This window comes from Hylobates moloch, unplaced genomic scaffold, assembly GCF_009828535.3.
Source record: "Hylobates moloch isolate HMO894 unplaced genomic scaffold, HMol_V3 SCAFFOLD_32, whole genome shotgun sequence".
In the NCBI taxonomy this organism is placed as follows: domain Eukaryota; kingdom Metazoa; phylum Chordata; class Mammalia; order Primates; family Hylobatidae; genus Hylobates; species Hylobates moloch.
The window spans coordinates 1496206-1509096 of NW_026652307.1; the positions used below are offsets into that span (position 1 = coordinate 1496206).

Genomic DNA, 12891 nt, shown 5'->3' on the forward strand with positions numbered 1-12891 from the left:
CGGGCCTCCATGCTCTGCTGATATTCTCTCTCTCTCTCTCTCTCTCTCTCTCTCTCTTCTCTCTCTCTCTCCTCTCTCTCTCTCTCTCTCCTCTCTCTCTCTCTCTGTCAGCATAATGGTACCCACCTGGAGCCATGAGAAGCAAGGGCTTGGCTGGGAAGACAAAACTCTTCAAATGACTTTTAACACAAGGTTCCAAATTGGCGGGATGGGGCACTAGTTTTATTTTCTGCTAAGCAGGCTGCTTTGCAGAAACCATTTCCATGACTAATATAGTTTGTGAAACACAGCAGTTGTTTTTTCAACCCTGCAAGGCTCCAAATTACCAAGCTCTCAGTCAACTTAAATTGCAGACTGCAGGTAGAGTGCCTCCATTAGCACACTGTGTTTCCTTTCATTCTTGCTCAGGGACTGGCGAGCAGTAGCCAAAGTCTGGCTTTGTCTTGTAGAACATTGCTAAAAGCAGAGAGAAGCAGCTAATGCTTTTTTTTTTTTTTACATTATAAATTTCTCCTGCCATTTCCTGCCTCAGTCCTTATTCAGGACATGGGCTGCTTTTCAAAAAACAATGGGCAGTGGTTTTTATCAAATGCTTTGTTTCTGTATAACAAGGGTCACTGGCTCTCTAGCTCACAATATTTGAGCCCCTGCCGCCTGAACACATCCAGTAAGCCAAGGCCACGTGCTTCGGTTCTGCTACTTGTAGCTCACTTCTCTTGGTCTCTATTTTGTATCAGTTAAGATTAGACCCGGCCATGAATGACAGAAAATCCAAAAGAGCAATGGCTTAAACAAGACACATTTAATTCCTCCTCAGTTTGAGTCTAGAGGAAGGTGGTTCAGGAGTGGAGTGGGGCTCCCTGGTGCACAGGCACCTCTGCCTCTTCTATCCTGCACTACACTGTGTATCAGCTCTGACGGCAATGACCAGGATGGCTGCCCCACCTCCAGCCATCACATTCTAATTCCAGCCAGTAGAAGAAGAGGGAGAGGAAACAGATACATCTCCACCCTCTTCGAGGACACTTCCTGGAAGTTGCCTCCCATTGGCCAGAATTTAGTCACACAGCCATGCCCAGCTGAAATGGAGGATGGGAAATGTTGCTGCCATTCTGCCTGGCAAGTGCACAGCAAGAATCAGGGTTCTTTTACTGGGGAAGAAGAGGTAACACGTTTTAGGGCAATCAGCAGTCTCTGCAGCCTCATACTTGCATAAAATTTCAGCAGTAGAATGCTTGTGTTGGGAAAAGTGAAAGGACTGTTTTCATGGCTCCAGAATTCTTTATCCTTCTCCTTCTTCATAGCAGATTTGTTTGGCCTTTGACACACACATTTCAGAGAAGCCAATGACTAGACAAGGGTTGCAGTCTCTGCCACACAGAAAAACTCTCTGATGAGAGGACACCATCTTAGAAACGCCCTCTATCAGGCACTGTCTTGATATCCTTGACGGCTGCCACAGGTCATCTTTGAGGGGACCGTTGCTATGCCTACTTCAGAGAAACATACAATGAGGTCTCCTTGGTCAGTGTTTCACTTGGGAAAAGGAAAGTTTTAACAACTGAGGTATCTGCTGTGTTTAGTAAATCATAAAAGTAAGCACGATGAGCATCTTAGATGAAAAGCTCCACAAAACCAATCAGATTGTTATTGCACAAAAAAACCAAAATTGATGAAATGCAAAACAAATATTTAACTTCTCAGACTGCTGCTGTCTTTGGATTGCTGGATAATTTGGAAGCTAATGTTGATAATAAAATCACATTTTCTCTGAAAATATTTACTATTCCTGTTTATTGCCTTATTCATTGCCGTTAGCAAGAATTAGTTTAATTCATGAGTATATGTGAATTCCACTACAAGCTAAGAATTTTCACCAAAACCTCCTGGTGCTGATGTTTCTAATGGATGCTTTTTTTAAGCATGTAGGTAGACTTGAGAATGAACTTGGGAGAAGGACCAGCAGACATCCAGGAATGTTTCCTGCAGACATCAGTTGGGGAGGGTGATAATATATAATATAGACTTGCATGTAAAGGGAAAGGCTGAAGTATCCTATGCCAGGGGTACTTCATAAAGATGCCAACATGGCCATTTTCTTCACTGGACACTATAATTCCAAGACCAAAAGGCCCATGAAAAGAGTCAGGATCTGAATATATATATGTGTGTGTGTGTGTGTGTGTGTGTGTATGTGTGTGTGTGTGTGTGTGTGTGTGTGTGTACAGATAAGGATATCGGCTTCAAAATACACAAAGAAGACAGCAAACTAAAAATTCATAAATGTCTAACAAAATATCTACAAAACATGACATTTTGTTACCTCATTAATTGTTAAATTTGTTGTTCATGAGTATTGCATGAATATTTTATTACTATTGAAAACAATTTGTCAGAGAGCATCTCATAATACAGGAATTCACAAATAAGCAAAACTGCTGACATTTTGTAGCCAGTAGTAAGCTAAATAAGTTACCCATAGTCAAAAGCAAATTTATTTAAAACCTTTCAAAATTTGTATGGCAATGTGTTCATTTTTAATGCAAGGTATGAATACATCTTAAGATGTTTGATATGATGTAGAGGTTCCAAATAGAATGCCCCAGAGAAGGAGTCAAGCACACTTTTTCTATGAAGAGCCAGAAAGTAAATATGAAGGCTTTGTGGGCTGTGGGGTCTCTGTTGCAATTACTCAGCTCTGCCGCTGGAACACAAAAGGAGCCATAGATAATACCTAAACAAATGAGCATGGTTGTGTGCCAACAAAACTTTATTTATAAGAACAGACAGTGTGTATATTTGACCCATGGTAGTAAGGCAAATCTGGAAGGTCTAATAACCACCTATTGCCCTTGCCAACAATTCAGACTCAAAAGTATACGTTTCTGGGAGTGACATCAGCAAGATGGCTGACTAGAGATGTCTGGTTCTCTCCCGGACCCCCACCAAGAAAGAATCATGGCAACAAATAAATAACTAAGCTTTAACTGGAGTGTTGAAAAGAGAATGCTGTCATGCAGCAGAGGAATGGAGAAGGACCTGTGACAGCTAGAAGCCCAGGAGGGCAGTGTAGAGGCACCGTGCATCTGCACACCATCTCCCCTGCCTGGATCAGATTAGCCCAGAGACAGGAGGGACTTTCCACTGCAGGAAAAAGGTAAGCAGAAGATCCCTAACAGTCCCTATTGCCACTGCAAACACCTACAGTCCTTACATACGAGATTCCCACAGTCCTCACAAAGCCCTGAGCCCCGTTTGGAGATCTGCTAGGATTTCACTGAACTGCACTGTTCCAGATTAGTAGCACAAGGTGCTTACCCCCTGCACTGTGAGCCAAGCTCTCACCCACCCATACCCACACAATGTGAGCCAAGCTACTGCAGGACAGCACCATTCTGAGATCAGAGCCACACTCTGGAGTGTGTTATGCTCTGGAGATCAGTCACAGCTGTACCTCTACAGCACCAGGGCTCCATATTCATTCCACCAAGCCCACGTGAGTGTCTGAATGTCACAACCCCAGCTGTGTAGATTCCAGGCCTAGAGTTAGCTGTGACTCAGGATGAGCCCAAAAAAGAAACCCACCCTTCACTACCCATATTTCCAGTGGGACAAACAGCCTTGCAGTCCTGCCCAGAGTGAACCCACTCTTAAGCCAGCCAAACCACTGCATGCCCTACCCCAAGTGGGAGAGGTCCCTGAGGCACTAAGCAGCTGATACATCCCCAGGCCAGCTGAGAAACCATGTGCCCCCATCTCAGGCCAGAAAAATAGCCCTGTGGGCTGCTGCAGGAAGATATCTTCCAGGCTGGCCAAGAGGCCTTGTGCCCTGTCCCAGGCCTGAGAAATAGCCCCATATGGCAGGCACGATCCCAGGTCAGCCAAGCAATTGTGTGTCTGTGCCCCCAGCCAGAGTAATAATCCCATGGTCCCAACTCCAGAAAGCCAGACCACAAGTTGGCTCACCCACTGTGTGCACACATGTGCCCCTGACCTAAGAAACAAACCAATGAGCCCACCTCTAGCAAAGCTGCAGCACCACTGCCATAAACTCTCTCAGCCCATGCCACTGAGACAAACATCACTAGCATGGATTATAGTTGAAGACACTACACAGAGACTACACTACTGTGTCCACTTAGAATCAAAGCCAATGCACCCCATCAAACCAACACCCCAAAACCCATCTATATGAATAAGTTTTTCTATATGAAACCTACTCCATAAAATTGGAAGAGGTGACTGTTTCACCAGATATGTATAAATCAATGCAGGGACACATCAAACACAAAAAAGGCAAGGAAACATGACACCTCTAAAGGAACATAGTAATTCTCTACTAACAGACCCAAATTATAAGGAAATACACAAAATTCCAGTAAAAGAATTCTAAATAATAATCTTAAGGAAATTCAGTGAGATATAAGAGAATACAAATAGACAATTCAGCAAAATCAAGAAGCAGTTTCTGATATGTACATAAAATTCAACAAAAAGGTGGATATAATTAAAAAGGATCAAGTGGAAAGTCTGGAATGGAAGAATTCAATGAATGAAATAAAACAATATAATTGAGAGCTTCAACAATGGACAAGACCAAGCAGAATAATAAATTTCTGAACTTGAAGACAAGTCTTTTGAAATAACATAGGCAGACAAAAAAAGAATGAAGAAAAGACTACAGGATTTATGCGGCACCATTAAGTGACAAATATTCACATTATGAGTGTTCCAGAAGGAGAAGAGAATGGAAAAGGTGTGTGAAATATATTTTATGGAATAATACCTGGAAACATCCCAATTCCTGTTGAACAGATAGGCACCCAGATCCAGGAAGCTCAAAGAACTCCAAATAGATTCACTCCAGATAGATTCTCTCCAAGTCACATTATAGTCAAATTGCCAAAAGTTAAAGGCAAAGGAATAATTTTAAAAACAGCAAAGGAAAAGCATCAAGTCACATATAATGGAATCCCCATTAGATTGTGGATTTCTCAGCAGAAACCTTACAGGCCAGGAGAGAATTGGATGATATATTCGAAGTACTGAAAACAAAACAAAACTTGCCAGCCTATAATATTATATCCAGCAAAGCTATCCTTCAGAAATGAAAAAGTAAAATCTTTCACAGACAAGCAAAAGTTAAGAGAATTCATCACAACTGTTCTGACCTTACAAGAAATGCTCAGGGAAGTCTTACATCTAGAAGTGAAAAGAAAATAACCACCATCAGGAAAACATGCAAAACTATAAAACTCACTGGCAAAGCCAAAAACAAAGGGGAAAAAAGTAATAAAAGCTATCACTACAGAAAACCACCCAACTGCAAACAAAAAACAAAAAACAAAAAACAAAAAACAAAAAAAACAAATGCAGTAAGAGAGGAAGTGAAACAGAGGATATACAAAATAACAACATAGCAATCAATAAATCAATAAAATGACAGGAGTAAGCCCTCACCTATCCATAATAACCTTGAATCAGATTATATTCCTCATTTAAAAGATAAAGACTGGCTGGATGAATTTTTAAAATAACCCAACTATATCTGCCTTCAAGAAACTCACATCACCTGTAAAGACACACATAGTCTGAACTTGAAGGGATGGAAAAGATATTCCACACAGACAAAAACCAAAAGTTAGCTGGAGTAGCTATACTTATATCAGACAAAGCAGACTTTAAAGTCAAACGCTGTAAAAAGAGACAAGAAAAACATTAAATAATAATAAGGGGAACATGTCAGCAAGAGAATATATGAATTATAAATAAACATGCATCCAACACTGAACCACTTAGATCTATAAAGCAAATATTATTAGATCTAAAGGCAGAAATAAGCCCCAATACAATAATAGTTGGGGACTTCAACATCTCACTCTCAGCACGGGACAAATTATTTAGATATAAAATCAACAAGGAAACATCAGATTTAAACTGAACCTACCAAATAGACCTAGTAGACTTTACAGAACATTTCACTCAACAGCTACAGAATACACATTTTTTTCATCAGCACATGAAACTTTCTCCAGGAGAGGCCATATGTTAGGATACAAAACAAGCTTCAAAAAGTTTTTAAAAATCAAAATTATATAAAGTATCTTATCTGACCACAAGAGAATAAAACTAAAAATCAAGAACCAGATGAACACTCAAAACTATACAAATACATGGAAATTAAGCTACATGCTCCTGATGACCAAGGAGTGAGAAAAGCAATTAAGAATGAGATTTTAAAATTTCTTGAGGCAAATAAAAGTAGGAAACACAGCACACCAAAATCTATGGAACATAACAAAAACAGTAGTAAGAGGCAAGTTTAAAGTAACAAATGACTACATTAAACAACTAGAAATATTTCAAATAAGCAATTTAATAATGCATCTTAAGGAACTAGAAATTCAAGGACAAACGAAACCCAAAATTAGTAGAAGGAAAGAAATAATAAAGATCAAAGCACAAATAAACAAAATTGAGACCAGAAAAACAATACAAAAGGTTAATGAAACAAACAGTTGATTTTTTTGAAAAAATAAACGAAATCAACAAACCATTAGCTAGACTAAGAAAAAAAGAGAAAAGATTCAAGTAAATAAAATTGAAACAAAAAAGGAGATGTCACAATAGAGACCACAGAAATACAAATAATTATTAATTACTGTGAACAACTATATGCCAGTAAATTTGAAAACCTAGAGGCAATGGATAAATCCCTGAATACATACAACCTACTAAGATTGATCCAAAAAGAAATAGAAAACATCAATTGACCAATAACAAGTAATAAAATTGAATCAATAATAAAAATTATCTCAAGAAAAGAAAGTTCAGGGCTGGATGGTTTCTCTACTGAATTCTGCCAAACTTTAAAGAAGTGTTAATACCAACTTTTCTCAGACAATTCCACAAAACTGAAGTAGAGATAGCTCTTCCTTTCTTACTCTATGAGGCCAGCATAATTCTGATTCCAAAGCCATACAAAGACACACAGAAAAAGAAAACTACAGGCCAATATCACCAATGAACATAGATGTTAAAATCCTCAACAAAAATATTAGCAAACCAAATCCAAAAATATATTAAAAAGATAATAGATCATGATCAATGGAATTTATCCCAGGAGTGCAAGGGTTTCACATACCCAACTCAGTACACATGATACATCACATCAACAAAATGAAGGACAAAAACCATATGATTATCTCAACAGATGCAGAAAAAGCCTCTGATAAAATTCAGTATCCTTTCATGAGAAATTTTTTATGCCAAAAAATTAGGTATAAAAGGAAAGTGCCTCAATAAATTAAGGCTATATATGACACACCCACAGCTAACATCATACTAAATGAGGAAAAGTTGGAAACTATTCCCCTAAGGACTGGAACAAGACAAGGATGCCCACTCTCTCTTCTTGTATTCAACATAATACTGGAGGTCCTAGCCAGAGCAATAAGACAAGAGGAAGAAAGAAATGGAATTCAAATTAGAAAGGAGGAAGTCAAATTGTCCCTGTTTGCAGATGACATAATCTTATATATAGAAAAACCTGAAGATGCTACCAAAAACTCTTAGAACTGATAAATAAATTCAGCAAAATTGCTGGAGACAAAATCAACATACATAAATCAGTAGCATTTCTATACATGAACAACAAACTAGCTGAAAGGTCAAGAAGGCAATCCCATTTACAATAACTACAAAAAATTAAAATATCAAAGAATAAGTTTAACCAAGGAAGTGAAAGCCCTCTACAAAAAAAGATTACAAAATACTGACAAAAAATCAAAAAGGATATAAACAAATGTAAAGACATTTCATGCCCATGGATCAGAAGAATTAATGTTGTTAAAATTATCACACTATGCAAAGCAATCTACAGATTCAATGCAATCTGTATCAAAACACCAATGACATTCTTCACAGAAATAGAAAAAAAAATCTTAAAATTTGTATGGAAGCATAGAAGGCCCTGAAGAGCCAAAACAATTCTGAGCACAAAAGACAAAGTTACAAGCATCACAGTATCAGACTTCAAAATATACTACAAAACTATAATAACTGAAACAGCATGGCACTATAAAAACAGACACATCAATAAATGAAACAGAATACAGACTCAAGCAATTAATACACATATCTTTAGCCAACTGATTTTTGACAAAAAGACCAAGAACATTCATTGAGGAAAAGACAGTCTTTCCAACAAATGGTGCTGGGGAAAGTAGGTATCTATATGCAGAAGAATGAAACTAGACTCCCCTCTCTCACCCTATACAAAAATCAACTCAAAGTGGATCAAAGACCTAAATGTGAGACCCAAAACTATAAGACTATTGAAAGAAAACCTAGGGAAAATGCTTCAGGAAATTGGTCTTGTAAAAAAATTTATGAGTAAGACCTCAAAAGCATAGACAACAAAAGCAAAAATAAACAAATAGGATTATATCAAAAGAAAAAAGTTTCTGCAGAGCAAAGGAAACTACAGAGTGAAAAGTTAACTTACAAAATGGGAGAAAATATCTGCAAACTATTTATCCAATAAGGAGTTATTATCTGGAATACACGAGGGGCTCAAATATCTCAACAGCAAAATAGAAAGAATCCAATTTTAAAATGGGTAAATGATCTGAACAGATGTTTCTCAAAAGACATAAAATGGCCAAAAAATATATGAAAAAATGCTTAACATCATGAATGGTCAGGAAAAGAAACATCAAACCCACAATGAGGTATTATCTCATCCCAGTTAGGATAGCTACTATCAAAGAGTCAAAAATAGCAAATGCTGGGCCAGATGCAGTGGCTCACACCTTTAATCCCAGCACTTTGGTAGGCTGAGGTGGGCAGATCACCTGAGGTCAGTAGATCGAGACCAGCCTGGCCAACATGGCGAAACCCCATCTCTACTAAAAATACAAAAAATTAGCTGGGCGTGGTGGCTCGTGCCTGTAGTCCCAGCTACTTGGGAGGCTGAGACAGGAGAATTTCTTCAACCCAGGAAGTGGAGAGGTTGCAGTGAGCTGAGATTGCACTACTGCACTCCAGCCTGGGCAATAAAGTGAGACTTTGTCTCAAACAAAATTTTTAATTAAATTAAATAAAGAAAAGAAAGCAAATGCTGGTGAGGTTGCTGAGTAAAGGGAACCCATACACTGTTGGTAGGAATGTAAATTAGTACAGGCACTTTGAAGAAGAGTATGGAGGTTCCTCAAAAACTCTGCAAATAGAACTACAACATAATTCAAAAATCCCACTACTGGGCATTTGTCCAGAGGAAAGGAAATCTGTATTTTGAAGAGACATCTGCACCTCATGTTTATTACACCACTATTCACAATAGCCAAGATGTGGAACTAACCTAGCTGTCCAACGGCAGACGAATGCATGAAGAAAGCACGGTATATACACACAATGAAATATTATTCAGCCACTAAAATAAAAAAATTCTGTCATTTATGGCAACATGGATGAAGCTGGAGGACATTATGTTAAGAGAAATAAGCCAGCTGCAGAAAGTTGAAAATCACATGTTCTCATGCATATGTGGAAGCTAAAACCAAGTTTATCTCGGAAGTAGTAGATAGAACAGAGGGCACACAGCTGGGAAGGGTGGGGGGAAAGAGGGATAGGGAGAGATTTATTAAAGGATACAAAATTACGGCAAATTATTCCTAGGAGGAATACATTCTATACCACTCTAGGATGACTATAGTTAACAATAATACATAGTTTTAGATAGCTAGAAGGGGGATGGATATTGAATGCTCCCCCCCAATACAAAGAAATGAACATGTTTGAGCCAGCGTTTATGCTAACCACACGGATCTGATCACTTAAACGTATTGAAACATGACTATGTACCCCATGAATACGTACAATTATTATATGTCAATTATTTAAAATGAAATAATAAAGCTTTAAAACGAGATAATTTTTAAAAGATCTACAGGGAACAGAATGAAAGAGGCAAGTATAAGGAGGCAATTGAATAAACTAATGTGTTTATTTTGTTTTGTTGTCCAAAAACATGTATTTTTCTAAAAAAAAAAAGACTTTTATCCTGAATTACCCAGAAAATACCCTAGACTGTCCTCTGAGTCATGCTAGGATCAGTACAGCTGTTCTACACATTCAAGCATCCCATTCAGACATTCTAGTGCTTTAAATGTGGTTTTTCTTCTTTTTCAGCTTCCCAAAGCAGAGGAAGAGTGAGGTAACCAGGTAGGAAAAGGCCAGATCGCTTTAAAAGAAGTATTTGCACAGCTTCTTCAAAAAGAAGGAGAAAGTTTTAACTCTGAGCTGTAACTCGCTGTTTAACATCATACTTCGCTGATTCAACAGCCAACATGTTTCTACTGATTTATTTTAGGGCGTGAGAGAGGGCATCTGCTCATTAATTATATAAAGTTTTTATATGGCTGTAGACTTTTAGATATCCAATATGTGCATTAAAGTGTCCTAACAGCATTTTAAACTTTGCTTAGTCAGTCTCTTATCTATTACTCAGACTAGAAAACTGACTATTTTTAGGGCATATGTCCCCCATTAAGATTTTTGAAAGAAACCATTTCCTCCCCTGAAACTGACACTAGCAGTAAGTGGACAAGTAAAAACCAATTAAATTTTGTGGTTTTGTTTAAAGATAAAATCTAATCAGAACGTATTCATTCAAAGGCTCCTAAACTCTTTTACTTACATAATACATACAAGTTAAATTATGTCAGCTCTTCATTTTTCAAAGAGTATTACTGTTTATAAAGCTTTCAGCATAATCATTTTTCTCAAGATAACATATTTTATCTATTTATCTAATCAAAAAGTGAACAGGGACCAATACTTATTTTTTTAAAAATCACTTAAAATACTGATTACAAATGTTATAGAAAACATTTCTCTATTTACCTAAGTTTTCCCTTAAATGGAAACAGAATCATAATCATAGAAATGTAAGTAACATTTTCAAAATCTAATTTTATTTTTCTTCAGTATTACCTGCTGTTCCCCAGTGGCTGGGTAATCTACGGGTTACATTTTCATTTACCCTCAAAGCTAGGCTGCCAGTGGAAGCTAAGAATAACACAATTAAATTCAAGTTTCTCTAGAAAATATGACAAATCAAATTTTAAGAAAGCATAACTTGTGGTTTTGCTTTGGTTCGAGATGGCTGGTCTGAGAATATCAAAGCATTTAATTCAAACTAATATTGTGTCCTCATCCTAGGACTAGAAGGTAATTTTTTTTTTTAAGGAGGGAAAAGAAGAACAAAGGGGAAAAATCCCTGAATAGTGATTCCCTTCCATGAATTATTTCAGTTCTCCAAAATATACATTTTTTTTTAGGAAGGAACACCTGACTCTGAATATATTTCCTCAAACGGAGTCACTTTTGAACCCAAAGAGTCCAGCAAATCAGGCGGCAGCTCCTGTTCCAAGCTGGCCAGAGAGCTGAGGGATGGGGTCCCTCCAGACTCCCCCTCCTCGCTGTAGACCTGAGGTAGGTAGCCGGGGTCATCTTCCAGCACATCGGCAACATGGAGTTTCCGGGGAAAAGTGGGGGAAAGAGAAGGCAAATGCCATGTGCTTCCATACCCAGCTCATTTCTCTGGGTTTGATTCGAGGAACACCTCAGTGCAGTAGTAACAGCACTCAGGTCCCGCGTCCTCAGCTGACACAGGAGTTCGTACAGTCCCAGAAGTGGCAGCCATGCTGAGGGGAGACATCCCACCTTATAGTCTGAGAGGGAACTGTGACACAGTGGTGGCCGCCCCAGGAGTATGACAGGAGCCCCCAGGAGGACCTCCCACCTGCTCCCACCCTCTTGCAGATTCATTCCTTGAGGCTCGCCCTTCCCTGTCCTGTGCCCTGGACACCTCCCCTTCCATGACCCCCCGACCCTCGTTTGGACAACTGTCCCCTCTCTCTTCATCTTTACCTGGCCTCTTGTTGTGGGCTCCTTTCTCCCGACCCACAAATGTGCTCAGGTCTATCCTTCAATCTGCTCATACTTCACAGCCTCCCTCCAAGAAAGGGCAGCCACCACTTCCTGCCACCCCTTTCTCACCCACATGGCTCCTCAAACCACTGCCCTCCAGTCTCCCCACTCACACTCAGGCCATGGCTTCATCCATCCCTAACCAAAGGTGATGTCCCAATCACCATCTCTGTCTGGGACACTCCCTATGGTCACATCCAAAGCCAGAATTCCAACCAGACAGCTCCACGAGGACATCCACAGAGACCTCGGACTCAACATCCTGGAAACCACTGTGGTTTTGCCCACAACCTGCATCTCATCCTCCCACGTCCCCTCCCTCAATGCTCGCCAAGTGCAGTGTGCACCCCCTGTTACAGGGGCTAGCTGGCTACAACCCAGGGATAATCCAGCACACCACTTGTTGTTGTAAATTAAGTTCTACTGGAGCACAGCCAAGACCATTTATTTGTGTATCATCTGTGGCTGCTTTCAACGGAACAATGGCAGGGCTGAGCTGTGGGAACTGGCCTTCAAATCCTACAGGATTTACTATCTGGCCATTTGTAGGAAGTTCACTGACCCCTGCAGTGTTAGATGATTTTGGTAGTATCAGAACACATATTTATTTGAGTCAATGGCCATTTTATCGTATATTTCAAAACATAATAACAAGCACACCAACTCCATGACTTCACAATACCATTGCTTGGCTGATTGTAAAGCCAAAAGCTAATTAACATGTGAGGTGATTTACAGAAATGCGTTAAATACATAATAGTGAGTGGGTTAGATATAAGTGTGAAAGTAGTGAGAGAATGACCAAAGTTCATGAAACTCTAGCCTGACTTAAGTCAGGACATCCCCTACAGCCCAGCTGCTCAACCTTGAAACCTAGAGTCATCGCCAACTCTCCCC

The 12891-nt window shown here is 39.2% G+C and overlaps 1 protein-coding gene across 9 annotated transcripts in view; it reads right to left on the minus strand.

The window, feature by feature from the left end:
- LOC131382495 (cadherin-like protein 26) overlaps positions 1–12891 on the minus strand; it is a 159661-nt gene that overhangs the window by 128735 nt on the left and 18035 nt on the right. For 2 of the 9 annotated variants that reach the window (XM_058434552.1, XM_058434551.1), the window contains one exon: positions 11339–11543. The exons of the other annotated variants lie outside the window; for them this stretch is intronic. In XM_058434552.1, the coding sequence (XP_058290535.1) occupies positions 11339–11543 (205 nt within the window). Of the gene's footprint in view, positions 1–11338; positions 11544–12891 lie in introns of those variants that run through there. 9 annotated transcript variants of the gene reach the window in all.